This window comes from Sycon ciliatum, chromosome 3, assembly GCF_964019385.1.
Source record: "Sycon ciliatum chromosome 3, ocSycCili1.1, whole genome shotgun sequence".
Taxonomy (NCBI): domain Eukaryota; kingdom Metazoa; phylum Porifera; class Calcarea; order Leucosolenida; family Sycettidae; genus Sycon; species Sycon ciliatum.
Genome location: NC_088645.1, coordinates 30,121,088 through 30,141,788, shown reverse-complemented (window position 1 = coordinate 30,141,788; position 20,701 = coordinate 30,121,088). Strand labels below are relative to the sequence as shown.

Here is a 20,701-nt window from a genome sequence, read left to right as displayed (position 1 = left end):
CCCAAAGGGAACCTACCTGCAAATTTTGAGCGAAATCGGAGAGATCGACTTGCACACATACTTTGGTATTCTCAGACATGCTCTCTTAATCGCCAAGTAAAGAGCGACATAAATTATCCAAGGGTTACACCGTGCGAGCGGTATGCAACGAGAGTATACGTGGTGGGGCATAATTGTGTTGCAGAGAATGTGCGAAGAGTATGTGAGCCCCAGCCAGCAGAAACCTGAACATGTGTAATTTTTTCAAAAATTATTTTTTCCCTCGAAACTGTTTCTACACTATTAATCATTCAAGTTATTAAGTTTGGTGACAATCTGATAAGCGAAAGCATGGAAAATAGAGTTTGAAGTCAGAGAGGTCAAGATTCAGTACAGTTGGCGCAGCATCCATGCCGAGTGACTCCATGCAAGTTGATCCTACAGTTTCTGACTGTGATGTGGAACAGGTACATGTAAGTAAATAGAATGCAAGTCAGGCTTGCCCTCTTGGTGCTGCAGCCTGTGCAGGCATGAGTAGTTCAGAAGTCACGGTGACGATATTCCGTATACATCACTACCTTCTTTACAACACCAGAGTGCAAAACGATGATTGGTGGCTGGCCTTCCAAATTGTGTTCAAGGACCTCTGCGCTGGCAGTTTGGGCGTTGTCCCAAAGCTTGCCATGCTGATAGATGTACTGACCAATACCACTGACATCCACTCCCTTGCACACTTTCACTCAGACCATGATTTCAGCATAATAATATTGTATTTCAATGATATGAGCGAATGCTCGCGTTTTGTAGCACGTGAACATGTTGCCCCAAAGTGTTCAGCCGGTTTGAGTTTTTAGGGATCCCTTTCTCAGCACAGGCAGCAGCCAGCTTGGCGTCGTCTGGCAAGGTAGAGTACTGAGAATACTACGCTCTATTTTGCGCCGTGAGAAGCCCTCCATCAGTGTCTGCAACATCATTGTTGTCGATGTAGAAATACGGATCGCTCAGCGGGTCGACAGTCAGCTTCTCCTCGCAGTCGCTATTACTTCAGCACTGACTATCGTCGCCACCAGTATCCAGTGTCGATTTTATGAGGGCTCTTCGTTGCTATGCATATGAAACTCGCCACTTCTGGACAAACTCAGCGAGATCGCCACCAAAGAAATAATTCCGATCGCGAACTAACTTTCAGCGCCGCTTCGTACAGGGAGTCTCACGCTGATAACTCTGGACCTAAGTCCTTGTCGCGACACCTGTCGCCATCGCTGTGTCTAAACTCAACCTCCGTGTGACGAGCTCTCACTTAGCGCTAAAATCAATTGACCAGAGACATTTGAAGACACTTGAAACTCCTTTGACAACAAAGACACCCACTCGATCGAAAAAGAATCTTCAAAAGCCAGCTCACTGCGCGTCCCAAACTTTGACGTCACATTTTGATGACTGATATCAAGTACACAAGTGCTGGTTTTCGCTGGCCGGGGCTCATATGTTTAACCCTTTATGGGTCTCACATAAGCGTAAGGGTCGTATGTGACCCTTACAGGAAAATCGCATTTTCTTTGAGTTTTGTTGCTAGGAGACAACTAAAATGGTGCTCCACTCGTAGCTGAGGTCCAAGGCTTTCCAACGGTGTAAAAAACAACCATACTTACCATACAAATTTTTGCGGTATCGATCGACTGAAGTCTGGTGAAATTGGAAAAGACGACCATCCGCCATGCGCGCATTTCGAGAATGGGAGTGCATCTCTTGAAGCCGTGTCAGAAAAGCTTTCTGAGGACACTGACGGCACCAGTCTAGGCTGGATGTCCCTGGAGGATTTCCAGTGTAATGTCGTGAGAAAGAGAGCTCCGTTGAGTCCTCCTAGCTCAAATAAATCGTCCCCGAATGAAGAAATCAAATTTACCAACCAGCGAGGAAGCACAGCAACAGCAACTCTTACAAGGACTTGTCAGGTGCGATCAGCTGATTCGCCTGGCCGTGAGAATCACGGCACGCGTGACATCGCGCCTGAGTACTCATCTGAGCGAGAGTGAATCTGACGCGAGCGGCGCTGAGGTGAACGAACCAAAATTGTGATATTGTGGAACTGTTGCTGCTGGTGCATCGCCGATGGCGAGGTTTTGGAGTTCAAGGACGGAATTAGGAGCATATATTCTTCACCAAGACGTAGCGCTTACCTGATTGTTTATCATAGGACTTCAGCTCCATCACGAACTTGGTATGCACTTCGTGCTGTGATTTTTGTGTGTTTTTGTTCGCAATTGTATTTTCTGTCAACTTGAAGGGCTACCACGGGTCATACCCTTGCCTGGACATAGTCATATTTGTGTTTTCTGGACTCGTCCAGGCATACAGATTTTGAAAATATATAGTTTACCCATACCTACAACTCACAGAACTCGAGTTATGGCTCGTTGTTTGTACGCGTGTTTGCGTGACCACCCCTCACATACATTGAGTAAGACCCACAAAGGGTTAACTTTAAAGCGTGAACATAACGTTGACCATTTGATGCAATGCAAAAGGTGCGAGTGTTCTAAATGTGGGCAAGGGGGAAGGTGGAGACAATTTCTGGCGGCTTTCCGCTGGAGTCGTTCCAGCCTGTCAAAGGAAGTGTGTGAAAACGGTGTGAGAGCAATGCTCGCATATGAGAATATAAGTAGTACAGTGGAGATCGGATATAACGACCTTGGGTATAACGACAAATCGAGTTTAGGGACACAATTCCGTTGCCCAAGTCGTTAGTAAGTCATTTCTGTACATTATGGATCAGGTATAACGACCTCGAAAAAAACGACAGATCGAATATACTGACACTATTTTGGTGCCCGAAGACCTGAAAAACAGTGAAAATACATCGGATATAGCGACTTTCCTCTTGTATCAGGCAGACTGGCATGTCTGGAACATGGTAGAGGCGACGGTTCGATACCGGAACGGCTTGACAGCCAAATGTGTATAGACCCAAACCGATCATCAGCGTTGATTGTTCACTCGAAATGTTTGTTGAAGGAAACTGGCATATTGAAGTTTGCTCTGAGGCCAGAGTCAATCGAACTGAGCCACTCTTTTGTGTTGATCCGTTGCCTTCAAGTTGCCCAATTTTTCGCTTCAAATCAGAGGTGGCTCCAAACCGGACAGGTTTTAGAGTGCACATCGAATTCACTCTGGGTCTAAAACTAGGTCATTGCTATCGCTCCACGACGGCCAGTACAGAGTAACAATAAGCCGTGTGTGTGTGCTTCCATTAGCTTTGGCTGGTATGCGGTGCTTTATTGGCGAGAGGCGAGCCGCTGTTTACCTGCGACAAGAAGTTGATTTTTCGAAAGTCGTAAAACTCAAGTCGCAGTGTGAAGCAACACATCAAAACTCACCTGCTTGGTATGGCGCTTCTGGTCATTGCAAAGCCATGAAATTTTGGCTCGGAGTAGAACATATAAAAAAGTATGTACATGTACCGTAAAGTACCGTTGATCCGCCCCCACGCCATGTCGCTTCCCAGCTGGGTTTTCGGCAGGGGGCGGGAATTAGATCAAGGCTGTCAAGTGCAGTACGATGTACAACAACATAGAAGTTCAGACTCGATGCGCTGGATTGTGCACATTTTGATCCTGGATTGGCAAGTATTGTGTACAGCAGTGCATGCGTCGGTTCAACATCGTATTTCGTTGTATACGCCGAAGTCGCTTCACAAGGAGAAAATCGACAGGGGGCGGGAATTAGAGAGGGGGCGGATCAACGGTACTTTATGGTACATACACATCTGTTATCCACAGTTGAAGTAGATGGTTCTTAGTCTCCTGAATCTGATCACTGTCCAGAAGAGGGAAAAGAACTGGACGCGCCAGGAGTTTCGACTCGTTCCGATAAAGAATTGGAGAAAAGCGAAAGTACTGTGCGCTTTACACGGTGTGTCACGATCGCTTGAGCGCTTTCCCGAGCTTTCTTTGTTGAAGGAATCCGTGGAACTGCCCTGTTGAAGGACATTGTGTCGTGAAGAACTCGAAGTCGGATAGACGCTGAACATGTAACACACCCAAGAGAAAACCTTTAGGTCAAGTGAAAATAATTGATTGTTGATCGTCAGCGCCCACCCCGATTTTTCAGTCCGTCCCAGGATTTTTTTTATTTTTTTTATTTTCGTCATCAACGGTAGAAAACTCGTAGCGAAACGCGAACTTTTTTTAGCAGTACGCGCGTACGCGAGCTCTCGTGTACAGCGTCAACGTGCTTTTACCGTAGCGACATCATGCAGTGCAGTGTGATTCCAGTGTAGTTGTGTGAAATCTGGCAACTACAATACATGGCACTGTAGTCTGTACAGTGTACAGTGTAGTACCACCTGATATCTACGCCTGCATTCATGGAAACTGTGCGGCCACCGTGTACCGCATCCGAAGCTGTTGTTGATCGATGAACCCGTATTGCATGGCGGCAGGAAATTGTATCACAGAGTAATCTGCACATGTTCAAAGTGTTTGGAGTGTGCCCAGGCAGACTGGTAGCAGTCACAACCAACAATGGTAGTACGCCCATAACCCCATAGATGTAATACATGCTAAGATTTCAAGATGTTCGGTCGATGCTGATATAAAAAAAGTTATTAAATAAAAATAAAACCCTCCCGTCCGCCCAGATTTTTCGGAAATTCTGAGGATCAACAACCTTTTTTTTACTTGGCCTCTTAAACGTTAATACATTCAGGTCAACTGCAGCCAGCTATTTTGCTCTTCTGTACAAAATCCTGCTAGTGTTCTGATAAAATACATGCATACTTTTAATGAAGGAAAACTGCTAATCAATACTGGGGGTTTCTAGTTAATTGTAAAACTGTGTAAAACAAATCAAAGTAAATCGATCCCTGGACCTTAGCCTAAAAAGTATATTGAAAGACTTGAGTGATTTTTTGACTAAGTTGGGTGGTCTGTTGTTGCTTTGTGTGCATCCAAAAATCGTGATACTTGGCAGCTATGCAATGACAGATAACTTGTGCATACTGACTGCAGAATCCTGCATTTGCCGTGTAATGGCCTGCTTTCGTCCGCTACATAACTGCCGTATAATGGTCTGCTTTCACCCACATAATTATGCGCCTAATTTTAGGATTTTGTCTATGTCTGTGAGTACAGTCTATTTTAATGCCAGAAGGAACTGCATCAAATAAAAACAGTAGCACATTCTATGTGCACAAAACGTGCACTCAGTTCTGTAACTGCTATACGACTGTGTGATCTGGTTTCGTTGTTCTTTTTATCTCTTCCTTTACCACACAGCCACACACTGCCCAGCTGTAGGCAACACAACCACAACCAATGCCATTCCCAGGTTGGCAGTGGGTACGTCAAGATATGTTGCATGCAATAATGGCTACTCACCTGGTAAAACAGTGCACAATACCAGCTGTGTGTCGAACGGGACGCTTACACACCAACCAGATTGCAAAGGTTAGAATTTAGTGACGTTAGCTTACTGTACAATAAACGTCTTCATTGTGCATTCATTTTACACTGCACCATACAGTCATAATATTATTATGGTCAAAAGTCAGTTCATGTACATGTATATTATATTGACTTTCCTGATTTCACAGGACAGTCTGGTCATGTGCGATTGGCTGGATCCGGATCTGGACTGGGAATAGGAGGGTTTGTCAATTGCTTTGCCAGGCTCCGAGTGAGTGACAGCTTAGAGCTGTGTGAATGTGTGTATGGCAGCTGGGCAGGGCCTGCTGCGGACGCTGAGTGAGCCGTATGGAGGCGGCCGGGCAGGGCCCGGCTGCGGAGGCTGAGTGAGCCGTATTGAGAGGCTGAGTGAGGTATTGACTCCTCAAAATTAAAACAGTTTATTCTGAACTCCTCCTGCCTGATGTGAATGGGAATAATAGTTGAGGAAGTAGTATTTGTATTTGTATTTTTGTATTTGTATTTATGGATTCTCCACAGGCCTTAGCCTAAATCGAGGGAGTCTCCATCAACAGCTTATGAAGAAGAAGCTGAGGAGAAAAATGAAAATATGAAATAGAATGATGCGGGGTGGTAGTACTAAAACACAGTGCTCTATGACATCGCTACTCTACTTGGAATGAAACCAGAGGGCTCATAACGGGTGATAGCAAAGTGTGTGCTGACAAGAGCGGTAAAATATTTTGGGCTGGATACAGTACGAATGGCAGCCGGGAGGGAGTTCCATGTGGCAGTGGTGACAAAGAGAAAGGTGGCACGGGTGTGTGTGCTGGCTCTAGCAGGTGGGAGTAGATGTTGGGGGCGCCTGGCGCTGTTTGACACTGAGTAACCTAGGTCCTCCAGGGTCGTCATCTGGCTATTGATAAGGTGGTGGAGCTCAAGAAGGCACTGAATGTGTCTTCGCCATGCGAGGCTGGGCCACTGGAGGTGCGCGAAGAGTGAGGCTTTCGGCTCCGTTTGAGGAGGGTACACGCCATACTGCCGCAGGATCACACGTGCCACTCTTGCCTGGAGCCGTTCAAGGGTAGTAGCCTGAGCACTGGAGAGTTGAAATTGCCAGAGGGATGAGGTGTATTCAACCACAGGTCGAACATATCCAGTGTACAAGCGGCTTGCTACGGCTGGGGTGATACGCTTGGTCATGTGGATCAGCAGGACTGCTCGCTGGCGAAACTTTGTCGTGATGGTCGAGGTTAGAGTCCAAGATGACTCCAAGGTGTCGGTGAGTCGTTACATCAGACACGTCATCTCCCTGCATTCTCAGGTGCGGAGTCGGATGAGTAGGGTGGGCACGTTCTGCACGACTTCTAGGAGAGAACTGCATGGTGCAAGACTTCGAAGGGTTGAAGCACCCTCCGACTGAATCAGCCCACTGCACAACGCCATCAGTGGCGGCCTGGAGGGGTGGACCATTTGTTGTTGGTTAGGTCCTCCGGCTGCTCTCCCAAGAGTAGCGTCATCGGCAAATAAGAGCACATCAGTAGTGACATCAGACGATATGGTGGGCGGGGGGGGGGGGGGGGGGGGGGGTTGTACTTGTACCTGGTTGATTGACCCATGTGTGTTAATCTATTCCTCTTATAGATATCGATGAGTGTAACAGCATGTGTGTTAATCTATTCCTCTTATAGATATCAATGAGTGTAACAGCATGTGTGTTAATCTATTCCTCTTATAGATATCAATGAGTGTAACAGCATGTGTGTTAATCTATTCCTCTTATAGATATCAATGAGTGTAACAGCATGTGTGTTAATCTATTCCTCTTATAGATATCGATGAGTGTAACAGCATGTGTGTTAATCTATTCCTCTTATAGATATCGATGAGTGTAACAGCATGTGTGTTAATCTATTCCTCTTATAGATATCGATGAGTGTAACACCATGTGTAATGGTTCATCATCACAATGCAACAACACTTTGGGAAGCTTTTTATGCACCTGTGATCCTGGATTTACTGGTGATGGATTTAATTGCACAGGTTAGCAATTAGCCTACGTATAGTGTGTGTCGGTGTGTGTGTGTGTGTGTGTGTGTGTGTGTGTGTGTGTGTGCTCGCGCCCGCACGCTCGCGCGTACTAGTATGTGTGTGCGTGATTCCGGCAACTTGATAGTTTCCACCAAACCTGCACACGTAGTATCCTGCGTGTTTCGTGAAAACAACGGCAGGGTGGAACACGTTACGAGGGAGCGGCGTTGAGAAACCTGAATGATCCACTGATATTGTCCTAACGGCTGCGGAAGCGGTGGCTTGGATGGCTTGGCCATGTGTCACGCATGCCAGATGTTCGTGTGCCCAAGCAGCTTTTGCTTTGCTTTTTACCATGGCCTCGGCCTACGTGTGGTCCCCGCCTTGCTGGAAGAATGTTATTTTGTCTCATCTTCGGCACATCGGCATTGCACATCTGGCCCGGTAGGAGATCGTTCAGGATCTTTCAGATTGTAAGGTATCTGCCATTCTGTCTGGCCTCGCCAGACCTTACCCTGACCAATCTCAGCGTGGGGACTGTAGTATCTGCCATCGCTCATTTCGTCAGCCAGGTGGCAAATCAAGGCACAAATGTAGCTCAAAGAGACGTCTCTCTATTCAGGAGCAGCATGGTGCTGTGCAGTGTGGTACATGCATGCGATAAGCTACCATTCACACAGCCACAATGTGGTCATCATGCTCTTCATCTGTGTTCCCTAAGGCACATGGTTTCCGAAAAATGTAACTGGGGGATAACATGTGAATCGATGTCCAGCACACACCTGCCACCCTTGTGTCAAAAGGCATGTCGCTTCTCCGTTTCTCATGCCACCAAATTGAAAAATCAGGCAAGACAAGCAAGGTTTAGTGAAACAAATCATCTAAGTCTTATGTTATACATGTACTTCCTCTGCGTCATTAAAATTGTCGCTTCGCACATTGCAATATTTGTGACTTGATCGTCTTAGTCCGACTGTCAGAATCGCTGTTTTCTGTGTTCGAACATTGGTGCGACCCTTCCTGCTCAATGTTTACTTGCTACTGAAGCCGTGGTAATCTTGGATTTTGTCGGAGCTCTCTTCCGCACCAAACAAATTCATCGTGCTGCGCACTATTCCACCCCAAAGCGAGTATCGTTTTTCTGGAGTTTGTGCCTTCGCACAGCATTCGCGTGGGCATTTATCGACTGGAAGCTCAGGTACAAGAATCCTGGTATCTCTCCTGAATATTAAATACTGAAGTTAACGATGGCAAAAACAAAGTGTTCAAATTCCTAAACATTAATGCTCTACGTGTGGCGCAGGTAGCAGGTCTGAAAATACCAACAAAATCAGTGAAGTGCCTGCCAAGGAAAGAAGGTGCGGAACTGCTTACCCTATCCCGGTAGAAGGGCGTTACAGCGTACTTGTAAAAAAAATGCTACTTTGCCGTCATCGACTGCCACCTGGAGGCATGGATGGCTTGAAAACGAAGTTTCTTGACATGAATTTGAAGGCATGTCTTGTTCAGCTTATGGTTGAGTGCTGAATGGTCTGCCTCAAACTCTGATGAAAACGTCGACCTTAGCTGCTAAGTGCAGCGAAGCGGAAGGCCACAAACGAACGCTTGGTCCGTCGACAATGCTCTGCCTCAATTTCTAGCTGATTTCTTTGCCCTTTGAGTGGACAAAATAAATTTGAAAAATCGCTCTTGGAAGCGACAATTTTAATGATGCGGATAAGGGAGTAGTAAAGTACAGGGAGGTGACAGGAGCATGTACGGCCAGTTGGACGATTGCCTCAGCACCGTTTTCACCCGGCGGGTGAGATTGGGGTACTATCAAGAGTACATAACCCCCCAGAGTGTGCAACTCCACTATGGGTGCTGTCCCGACAGAATTTCAAGATGACGTCATTTTGATGATGCAATGCGCACTGTACACGGATTATCAGACGAATCCGGCACCTGTGGTTGACCAAAGCCGATCAATCCTGTACAAATTATAGCAAAGAAAAACGTATGATGCGTTGACACCCGTACACATGTTGTAAATCCAGTCGCGTAGCACCGCCGTTGGCGGTGGTCCGGCCAGGAGGTCGGGGGGAAAAATTTTGACATTAGGGTGCAAAATCCTGCATTCTTGGCACTTTTGGCATTGTTTTACTACTTCCAAGAAAACAACTATGGACAGCATTCAAAGCCTGTTATCTCATCCACAATTGAATAGGTGTACAAAAACTCTCAGCAAAACTAGCGAGGAAAAGAAATGCAGGCAAGAAATAATAATATGTGACAAAGTTCCGAGGCTGATGAGCCTCCATGGTGTCCACACAAGCAGCAATCAGAGAGGAAAAAGACACACAACTACGAGAATTCTTTGGAAAAAGTGGAACACAAAAAGCAGCGGATCAGCGAAGGCGAAAAGCGTCCGGGGATGCGCATCACACAGTGTACATGGTCGTAGGCCATACCGGTAGCCCTACATGCACGTACACTCGCATGTGTGAAGCCTACTTCACATTCGACGTAAGGCCGACGGTACGGGACGTAACAGCCAGCTCCCCGTTCTGAAGCGATCTGTACGATTTGTACAATATAGTACAAAACGTGACCGGAAGACCGTTGCGATGTTCAACGATCGACGGCGTTCGGCGCCGTCGTGGACTTTGCTAGTTCACATTCGACGGTAGGGACGCGTAGGGCTCCCTGGTGCAAGCCAGTAAGTTGTACGACCCCCTACGACTCCCTGGTGTAGGCCATGCAGCCTTGCAGGGCCTTCAAAAAAACGTGGTCGGGCGAAAAAGTGGTCCGGCCAAAGCCGGACCGGCCGGAGCGGCTGCTACGCCCCTGAAATCACTGGTGCAAGGAGCATTGCGTCATAAATAATGACATCAACTTGAAATTCTGTCGGGACAGCAGGGTATGTGGGAGTTGCACACTCTGGGGGGTCATGTACTCTTGGTACTATGGGTACCGAAGTGTGTAGACATGCGCGCGGATCAGGATTCTCTCGATCAGGGAGTAGTAAAATATCTACCTCCAAAGAGACTCCTACTGCAGCCCGTAGAAACACAGCGCTGAGAATTTCCAACAATTGTCTGCCTTCACAAAGTTTGGTAGTCGACCAAACTACAAATTTGTCAGGATAGAAGTCCAGCAAGAGTGGTATCACTTTGGGAGATATCCCTGCGTGCCTTAGATTTTTCCTGTTTCGATACAAGCTGTTTACGACGACGTAGCCCACATTTAAATCCTTGACAAACTTAGGAACATTTCATTCCGAAAAGTGAACTCCCGAATCTCTAGCATACCATAATATGAAATGCTCATCGTCACAAAGAAGGTAGAGAAGTACTGGTTGATCACAACTGAGGAGAAATTACTGCCGATCGTGTGGTGTCCTAGAGATTTTTTCGACTTCGAAATCGGTGCCCTCGCTTTTCATCTCCAATCGTACACGTATTGTTCTCAAGGAAATCACCTTCGTTCTATTGCTCCATGCTGTCGATCGGAACGAATTTCGGAAGGGTGGTACCTTTCCATATGAAGATGACACAGATGTATCACAAGAGCAAAACAAATGCTGTTCCATGAGAGGGATAGACCTTTTCAAGGAATTAGTTCTTCGACAAATACTCAAGATTGATTCAGCAGATCATCTTTTTTTGCGAAAGAAAAAAAACCAAGTGCGAGGCACCCATCAAAAATCACGATTAGTGGCGTGTCACCTCCCTGTATTTTACTACTCCCTGATGCGGATAAAGTACTTGACTACTCGTTAGGGATTTTGAGTCCAAGAAGTACTGAATAACCCGCTTTTTGTGAACTTTGAATCAGTTTCAGCTTCCGCTATGAACATGCAGTTGCCAGGGGTATGGTTCATGTTCTGGAAATTCAATTGACTTCAAAACTGCCATGTTTCGAGCTACTCTTTGACAAATGCAGATTTTTTTGGTTTTATGAAGACATAACTTGTGGAATAAGAGAAAATCTTGTACACAATCCAGGCACTAATTGTTAACAGTTAAAATTGATTAATCCATCGTTAAGCTAAAGAGTAATCGATAGTTGAAAACCCATGGTCGTTTTAATCCTAGTTTGGACACCCATGGTTTGCCTGCAATGTCACACACTATTTGTTAACTATTAAAATTGATTAATCCATGTCTAAGCTAACGAGTAATCGATAGGTGAAAACCCATAACCATTTCAAAGCTAATTTCCGACGAACTTGGTTTGGCCGCAATGTCAGTTTTTTTCACTTCACTTTACTTGGAATGCACAATTTCATTTCCTAAATTCACTTATAGACGCATCTACGCTTGAAGAAAGCAATTTAGCCCCAGCTTTGAACGAATCCGCAACAAGCACGTTAGCCCCAACTTTGAACCAATCCGCAACAAGCACGTTGAACCAATCCGCAACAAGCATGTTAGCCCCAGATTTGAACCAATCCGCAACAAGCACGTTGAACCAATCCACAACAAGCACGTTAGCCCCAGCTTTGAACCAATCCGCAACAAGCATTGTAGCCCTATTATCAGATGGTGGTGCAGACCCAACGTCATCTGTGCCTGATATTGGGGAAACCCCCGTCCAATCCGACTCAGTTATGAGTACTGGGAGCACGACAACTTTCAACAGCACATGTAAGTAATAAATTAATAACTCCCCTTTTCCAGTTGATACAAGATTGTGACGGGGTAATTGTGATGCTGGATCTCACACTTCGTTTCACTGATTTTCTTTTTTCACTTCACTTTGCTTGCAATACCCAATTTCATTCTCCAAATCCACTTATTGGCACACCAGTTCTTGCAGCTGCACCCTTAGGACTCCAAGGACCCAATGGCGCATGTGCCCGATGTTGGGAAAACACCAGTCCAATTTGATTGATTACTGTCAATAAAACTAATAACTAATACTAAACTAAAACGGCTATTTTTGATTTTTTTGCTAAAGTTGCATGCCCAGTACAGTATCAGTAATGTACATTGTTTTAACCCTGAAACTCGCACCTCTAAAATATTATATTTCATCGCTAATTGATTCTGATTCAGAAATGGATAAATTTGTTATCCGCTAAAACTATCCTCTTTACAGTACTGGGAGTACTACAACTGACAGTAAGACACTTAAATGAGAATAATGGATAATAATTCATTAATAATTGTACTCAGATGGAGAGCCAAGTTATGTTAGGTTATTTCTATAACTTAGAACCTTCCAAGTTGGAACTACGGTAGCTTATTTTGAGTGCTCCTCGTACAATTTTGATCGTGATAGAAATTCTCAGACCAAAGTCAGCGCGAAGATGGCCGTACCGTTTTCTTGTGCCTTTTTTAGTTGTTTCGTCTCGTATCTATGTCAGTATCGTGATGGTGAAATGGAGGGGGTGATTTACTTCCTCTGGGCTTCGTTCGGTCGACTTTGCGTCGTCCTCGTTGAAAAGTGATGCTGAAAAAAAGGTCGATTTATAGCAAAATTATGTTGATTTTGAATGTACGTGATGACATGCGATTGCTGGCTATGAGGCTGTTGGAGTGTGCATCCAAGATGTGCTAGAGCTGTTAGCCAGTTAGTTGTAGAACGTCAGTACTGTCGGTCAGTGTCGTGCAATGATATCGCATGAGCTGATTGTTTAGTAACTGGTGGTGTTAGTGGACAGCATAGCGTAACTTGTAGTTCCTTGGTCTTTCTCTTTTGTATAATTAATAATTATTAGGGCTGAAACGATCGTGGATTTTCACGTATCGATTACTCTTTAGCTTAACGATCGAGTACTCGATTATAATCAGAGTCATAATTCTGTGCAAACATTACTCTGTTTCCACAAACTATGCCTTCATAATACCAACCAATCTGCATTAGTGAAAGGGTAGATCCGAAACATGGCAGTTTTGAAGTCAATTTAACCTCAGAACATGAACCATACCCCTGGCAACTGCATACTCCCAGCGGAAACTGATTCAAACTTCACAAAACGAGGGTTTACAGTACTTTCTGGACACAAATTTAAAAAACGCAAAATAATCGTAATCGGTAATCTAAACGATTGATTGATCGTTAGAGTTATCAAACGAGTACTCGATTATTCGGTATAATCGTTTCAGCCCTAATAATTATTATAAATAAGCGACGAGGAGACAATATTTTAATGATTGCAATGAATATTATTAGTTCCGCGGTCATGCCACACAGCAAAGAAGTCTAAAAGAGGTTTAATCAAAATCGATTTTCTTGTCACTCTCATCAGTGGATTTTCGTGACTGAAGAATAATAGTGTACAGCAGAGGAAAAAATGATTTTTGGAGTGATACAATTATACAAAAAAGCCTCAAAAAAAGGAGCGTGAACAACGACTTGAGATAATAGTTATGAGCCATATACGTTAACACAAAAATAAGCAATGTGTGAACTTACGAATAATAACTTGAGTGCTACTACATGCTTCTTATGCCTACACAGAACTGACTTATACAGACGAATACACACAGCTTCAAGCACCCGAAATTGTCGAGCATATCGTGCGCGACAAAGTACGGTGAAACACAGACTTCTGATTATCACCATCTTCATCCAGCTCCTCCGTCCCGACGCTGCCGTCGTCGCCAATCTCATCATGACCGTCCGTATCACCTCCTGTCCATCTCATCATCCAGTTCATCGTCATATTCCTTGTTGATTCTCTCTGTTTTTCCTTGTTACTCCATTGTTCAGTTGACTCCGCCTTTTGACTCCTCCTTTGAACAGTACATTCGGTCTCTCCCTCAGGAACAGCAAAGGTCACTTTAGTTCCATATTAGAGAGGTTCCGGGGTACGATTTTCCGTGCTAAAATCTGTAAGGGCGCTACGGATTTTTCGAGGCGTGCTCCATACGATTTTTTGGCACAGAGAATCCGTGCGGACTGGCTTTCATATGAATCATGGTTCGTATGGAGATTTTGCGTCATCGGGTGCAGATAGATTTTTCGCACCCAAATTTGATACGAGAAACATCGATTTTCCGCGGGAGGTTTTAATTTCGGTAACAATGTTCAAAATAACAAAGCATAGCGCGGGAAGGTGGCGTGTTTGCGATCGTAACCTTGGCAATGACGGCAAACACACAAGTTCCGTACTCTGGAACATTTCACTGCTCGAAAACGACGTACAAAAGATGCGTAGAAACTCCTCCATGTCATCTAATTATCCACTGATGATGAGAGTAAACTAATATTTACCTTTTTGAGGATGAAGGACCAATATATCGATATATTTTTAGGTGCTTGAAGTCGCTCATATGTTGCTGAGAGGAGTATGATCTGATTCTTCGTCAAGGTGAGACATGTCGCTGTCGATCCACTTCGGTCCCGTGGAGAACCGGCCACATTTGAGTATACACAGAGAATGCGTCGATCGAGAAATTATTTGGAATTTGAAACTAAAGGCCGATTCACAATACAACTTTCTGCGATGCGACATGCGACTTGCGACATATGCGACGAGCTGCGGCAGCGACACACGGTTCACAATATTCTTCATGTTTGCGACGGCCTCATGCACACAAGTAGTACTATGCACGTGCACTGCACGTGCACCCAGGGTCGCAACTGTACTCCATTTGTGTATGTCGCGTGTCGCATGTCGCAAAAGTTGAACTTTCTTCAACTTCTGCGACAGGTGCATTGCGACGGCTTGCGACAGCTCGGGACAGGCAGTTTCTTGTCGCAACTGTCGCAAATCGCGTGTCGCGTCTCAGAAAGTTGTATTGTGAATCGGCCTTAACTTGTTACTTTGTTGAGCATACTAGAAAACTGAAAACTTTAGCAGAATAGCAAAAATAGAAAAATATCAATTGTGCACTCGTAACCATGTATAAAACAATTACAATGAAACAAGTCCAGAAGGTTTTCGTGTGACTATCATCAGTGGAATATCGTCACATAGTAAGAATCACTAAAACAACCAGTTATATAGCTAGAGTAATATGAAAAGAAGCGTGAGAATGCAGCACAGCTTGCGGTTATGCATAACGCGTGTAGTGTGAACCTTTGCAGTGTATCTGAGACTGGTAGCAGTAGATGAATGTGGCAGCTGTGAGTGCGTGTGGACAAACCTGGTGAGTGCGTATTATTTGAAAAGTGTGAGTGCTACAACATTTTCTTTTTGCTTGCATAGAACAGGGTCACATAATACGCACTAACCAGTAATGAAATATACTAGGTGGGCACTCATATCACAATCTTAGCAACAATTGAAAGTTTTTTGAACGATATCTTGCCACAATTATCAATGTAATCCGTGACTGATGTAAATGATGAAAGTACAAGTTGCATGACAGTTGCGGGAAGAGGAGTATAGAAGCGGAGTGTACAGCAATGATGAAAACCCAGGTGATCTGTTACATGTACTAGGAGAGTTGAGCTTGACAGGTGAAGGTGGTAATGATGATGAGGATGATGATGATGAAGCCACTTCTTTGGGCAAACAAAACACAATTTCCCAAGATGAAGGAGTGGAACCCTACACAAATAATAGTTTAAATGAATCCAACGCAAAGATCGTTTTTCCATGAAATACAACAATTGAACACAATTACATGCTTAAAGGCATGAAAGCAACAAAACAGCAACAAAAGGGTAAGCGCCATACCAATCCCACATGCACAGTCAGGACACAGCACGATACTTAACAAACTAGACCTGACTCGGCCACGGCAATCGAGACATCATGAAAACATCTCGCCGGATGGTGGTACCGTGACCGAGCCCCACGTATGCACAACACAGCAGCACGCAGCAAAGCAAAAGACAGCCGACAGCGGAGTAAACCAATGACCTGGGAATAGTGAGATCCCGATGACTCGGCCTGCATCTGGCACAGTCTCTTGAGGAACACATTGCACAGCCTCCCACAACCACCATGCACAGAGAACACGAGAGGTGTGAAAGCGGCTCTTTCTACATTTGTGACTCTTGGCCCATATTCGTTCCACTTACGCCGCTCGTGCTGCTGGTACAATGCAGGAAGGGTTCTGGACCCGTAGGAAGGAGCATCTGGGCAAAATACCCTTACATCAAAAAAAGCTTCCTCCCCACGGGTCCAAAACCCTCGAGCGGCTATGTCCAGGCGCGCATCCTCTCGGCGGTTCGTTGACCGAAGAGGAAACCTCTCACCAGAAAGAGGTTGCAGCGCTGGTTCTGTCGAAACGGCAGTGCAGACTTCAGTCAATTCCCTCGCCAGCAGGTCACGTATCTCGTTATGACGAAGTGTCGGGAAGCCGCCCCTGGCGCAACATAGCTGATGCTCAACTGAGAACAGCTCACCACACACACAGGTTGCTGGTGTATTGGCTAGCGGCCATGCATATCTCAATGCCAGAGCATCCCGGAAGTCACGCTTGGTGAGACGAAAGCCATGCTCCGCCAGGGGCAGCACGCTCAGCCATGAGGATGATCCTTTCTCCGTGTGTTCTTCTATTCGTCGCTTCGTCATCTCATCGCTCGTGTCCACTATTTTGTTCCTGGCTGCCTTTGCGCGCTCCCGGTTTTCGGTGTGGACGACACGCTTTTTGTGACGCATTTCATCGATCATCCTCTGAAAGGGGGTACCAGCACCAGCAACATCAGCAGCCACATCCGGTCCAGGGTTTGAGTTGCCAGCGACCTCCCGCGGCTGCACCTCCGTTGCCGTCATCGTGGGAGTGGGAGACGCTCCACCACGGTCAGCAGTATCTGCAGAAGCCGGCACATCTCCAGCGAGAGAAATTGGATCGCTATCCTTAGCGAAATCGCCCAGAACCTCCTTCACCATAGGTCCGGACACTTGCTTGGAGCCCTGGTGCTCAAACCGTGGTCGAGTCGTGAGGTCCGGAAGGGCCATCCCACCATCCCGTGTCGGGAGCTTTAGAATATCAATGTCTTTCAGAGGCACGCTCGGTTGTCCCACGAGCTCCGGTAGAAGTGAGGAGTGAAGCTCCCGCTCCAACGGCGCCAAGTCCTCCGCAGAAACAGCCATAGTTCGAAACACATAGTTCCATCTGTTGACTAAGCCATGGGTCAACGCAGAGTATGCTGCATGCGGCTCTGATGCGGCATAATTTGCTAAAATCTCTGTATGTTTCGCCCACTCTTCTACTTTTGTCTCTTTGAATTCTCCGAGGAATGCCTCAGTCCCGATAGCAGCGCCCAGATACTGTACGCCACGAGACTTGACGTGGATAGTTGTGTCACCAAAAGTCTCGGCAGCCAAGGACTCAAAGCCAGGCTTGACGAGTAGTTGCGTTTTTGTTTCGTTGATGTTGTAGCCGTACTTTTGGCCCTCTTCCTTAAGGAGGTTGTACCACTTTCGCAATGGGGAGAGCCCTCCGGCAGCTGCCGAGTCATCTGCAAACCATCCCTGGCACACATCTGCAACATTGGTTCCGACTGACTTGACGAGAGGGGTGAGAGCCGTGGCATAAATGGCCATCGCAAGAGGGTCACCCTGGGTTGTGCCCTCCTGTGACAATAAGGACTGGCCACCACGCACAAAGAGGGATGCAGGGTCTTGGTAAGTATTCAATGTTATTTGTGCTAGCGGGGGGCATACTCGAGCAATATTGTGCAATGCAGCGCGGCGATTCAAGCTATTGAAGGCATTGCGAGCATCGACTAGCAACACTGCCTCAGCCTTTTCCGAAGCAAAGGCAGCCGTCATTGAGTGCACCATAGCCTCCACCCCAGCCGGGATGCCCGTGCAGGCCTGAACTGGTCCGCAGGCTTGCATAATGTCGGGTTTCATCAGAAACAATGCCGCCTTGGAGCACAGTCTACGAAACACTTCACATACCCCTATTGGCCGAACGCCAGGGTTCTTGTTGAGGGCAATGAGTCTGCAAGCTGTGTACGGTGTGAGTGAGCCGGAGGGGACTGAGTCGGTACAGATCAAGCGTGTGAAGCACGCCACTGCCTCACGCAGATCAGTAGATGCACCTTTGTAACATGTGCATAGCCGCCGCCAAGCATCCGCGTCCAGGCCGGAAGGACCCGCAGAACCATGCAGAGAAAGGGCAGTGCGTTTGATCAACTCTCCATTGACGCTGGCGAAGTAGATACTGCTGACATTGCCCGCCTCCTCCTGAAGCAGGATGTCCGGCGCTGCCGGTGCCGACCCCGGATGCTTCCCGACGAGAATTTCACGGACTGACTGGGATTGATGAGAATCAGAAATGATGTCGTCCATGCCCAAGACCGATTTATCACACTTGGGCTTGGTTGCATTATCCAGCATTCTCAGTGCGCAGTGAACTCGGCCCTGTTCCATCAAGTGGCCAAACTCATGAGCAGGGTCTTCGCCACGCCTGGATCTCCGATTCTGCGATGTCTTGAGCATATGCTGAATAGTTCGACCCTCCTGCACTAGCTCCATATAGGAACCCTGGATCCATAAATTTAGTCTGCGACGAGTGTGGTCAGAGCACTCTGCGGCAGGGCAATTCCGACCTACTCGCTGGAGCACCAACGCTGGAAGCAGGAAGAAACGATATAGAGCAGTGGCTTCCGCTCCTCGGGACGAATTGAACTTTTGAAGTTCTGACGTGAGTGTCCGAACAAACTCTTTGCCAACACTGCCGGTCGGAGCCCGGAAGAGGTTCTTTTCCCAACTCGCCACCTCCTGATAGATGTCAGCCATGTCAAAAGGCATGGAGACCCGAGGGGTGGTGGGAACTGGAGAGGCAGCATCCGGCTGGCTCGAGCCAAGCACCTGCGAAAATGGATCCACATCCGCATGACCAGAACCCGTAGCCTGCAAATCGATATTCCCCGTAGATGGGCATAGCTGGGGTTGGAATGAGATAAGAGTGGACCGTGAGTCATCCTCCCCATGCACTGCCTGTTGTACAGTACCCCCAGCGCCCGAATCCACACTCATCAGTGGCGCACCAGAGTCAGATTCCTCCAAACTGGTAAGCAAGTCAACCTGAGATGCTGTCGGAATCAATGCAGTTGCAGCAGAGGTGCCACTCTGAATAATCTGGGGCTGAGAGCTCGGGACCCCAGGCACCGAAGCAACATTACGACAGGTGCCAAGTCGACCCCTCCCAGGATAGCAGTTACTACAAACTCTGCCAGCCCTGACACAAGCGCATCGTATGCACGTACCCCCTGCTTGGCAGCGACAACATGGCACCGCGCTGGCTAGACCGCACTCGACTATGTCACTTGGGGAGAATGGCGAGGAATCAGAGCTGGGATGAATCCCAAGTGGGTGATCTACACGCAGCCAGGAGTCGACATCGCGCCTGCCACTGCCACAACCCTCATCTGCAGATGCAGTGGATTCATCAGAGCTATCCTCCGGTGATATGTTTCGCTGAGATGGCTGGCTGGCTGAACATCCTCCACCACCACTGACCACAATACCAGCGCCAACAGCGCCAGCAGGCTGCGAGGCGATGGATTCAGTTTGGTTGTGACAAAGGCTAGGGGTAGCTCTACCAGGGTAGCAGTCCACACAGCGCTTCTTCGCACGAACACATCTGCATCTAACACATTTGCGACCAATCTGGCAGTTGCAGCACGGCATCGCGACAGAACTGGCAGGGATAGGAGGTGTGAGGATGACTGAGGTGACGACTGCATCAGGACTGTACGACCAGAGTCACCAATCGAGTCAGAAACTGCCTCCAGCAGCAAGGCAGTCACACTCCTCTCCTCACTGGTCTAACACTGGCCATTGGGTGGCCATTGGGTGCCTCCAAAGGATAAAATGTGATGACCACTCTACCGAACAGCAACAGACAGCAGCGCCAGCCAAGTCAAGCTTCTCAGTTCCTCTCCAGCAACCAAGTCAACCAAGCAAACCAAGAGCCTCAGAATTGCCAACCGTTCTCCACTGATCGATGATGATGATGATGATGATGATGATGATGATGATGATGATGATGATGATGATGATGATGATGATGATGATGTGTGGTTAACGTGGAGCGCGGCTCCTTCACGCCACTTGTGTTCTCGACGTACGGCTTTAGTGGCCCAGAAACTACTCAATTCCTGAAATCATTGGCCTCCCTGTTTGTTGAGCGCCATACTGAACTGAAGTACCCACTAGTAATGGGCATACTACGCACCCGTTTGTCTTTCTGCTTGCTGCGGTGGGCAGTCACCTGCTTCCGCGGTTGCCGCGGTTCGTACGGCAAGAGGCGACAGCCGAACTCATTTCTGGCCCAGTGCCGCCAGGCGGAGTAGGGTGCTGCCTTTGGCCTCAACTTAATATAATGCTATTTGGTTTTTTCCCCTTTTATTACTCTGTGTTCATTGCTTGTTTTTGTATTGATTTA

The 20,701-nt window shown here is 46.9% G+C and overlaps 1 protein-coding gene across 2 annotated transcripts in view; it reads left to right on the top strand.

Moving 5' to 3' along the window:
* LOC135811948 (serine-rich adhesin for platelets-like) overlaps positions 1–20,701 on the top strand; it is a 186,851-nt gene that overhangs the window by 152,908 nt on the left and 13,242 nt on the right. For both annotated transcript variants that reach the window (XM_065325225.1, XM_065325227.1), the window contains 3 exons: positions 5,256–5,426; positions 7,311–7,427; positions 11,705–12,043. In XM_065325225.1, the coding sequence (XP_065181297.1) occupies positions 5,256–5,426; positions 7,311–7,427; positions 11,705–12,043 (627 nt within the window). The remainder of the gene's footprint in view (positions 1–5,255; positions 5,427–7,310; positions 7,428–11,704; positions 12,044–20,701) is intronic.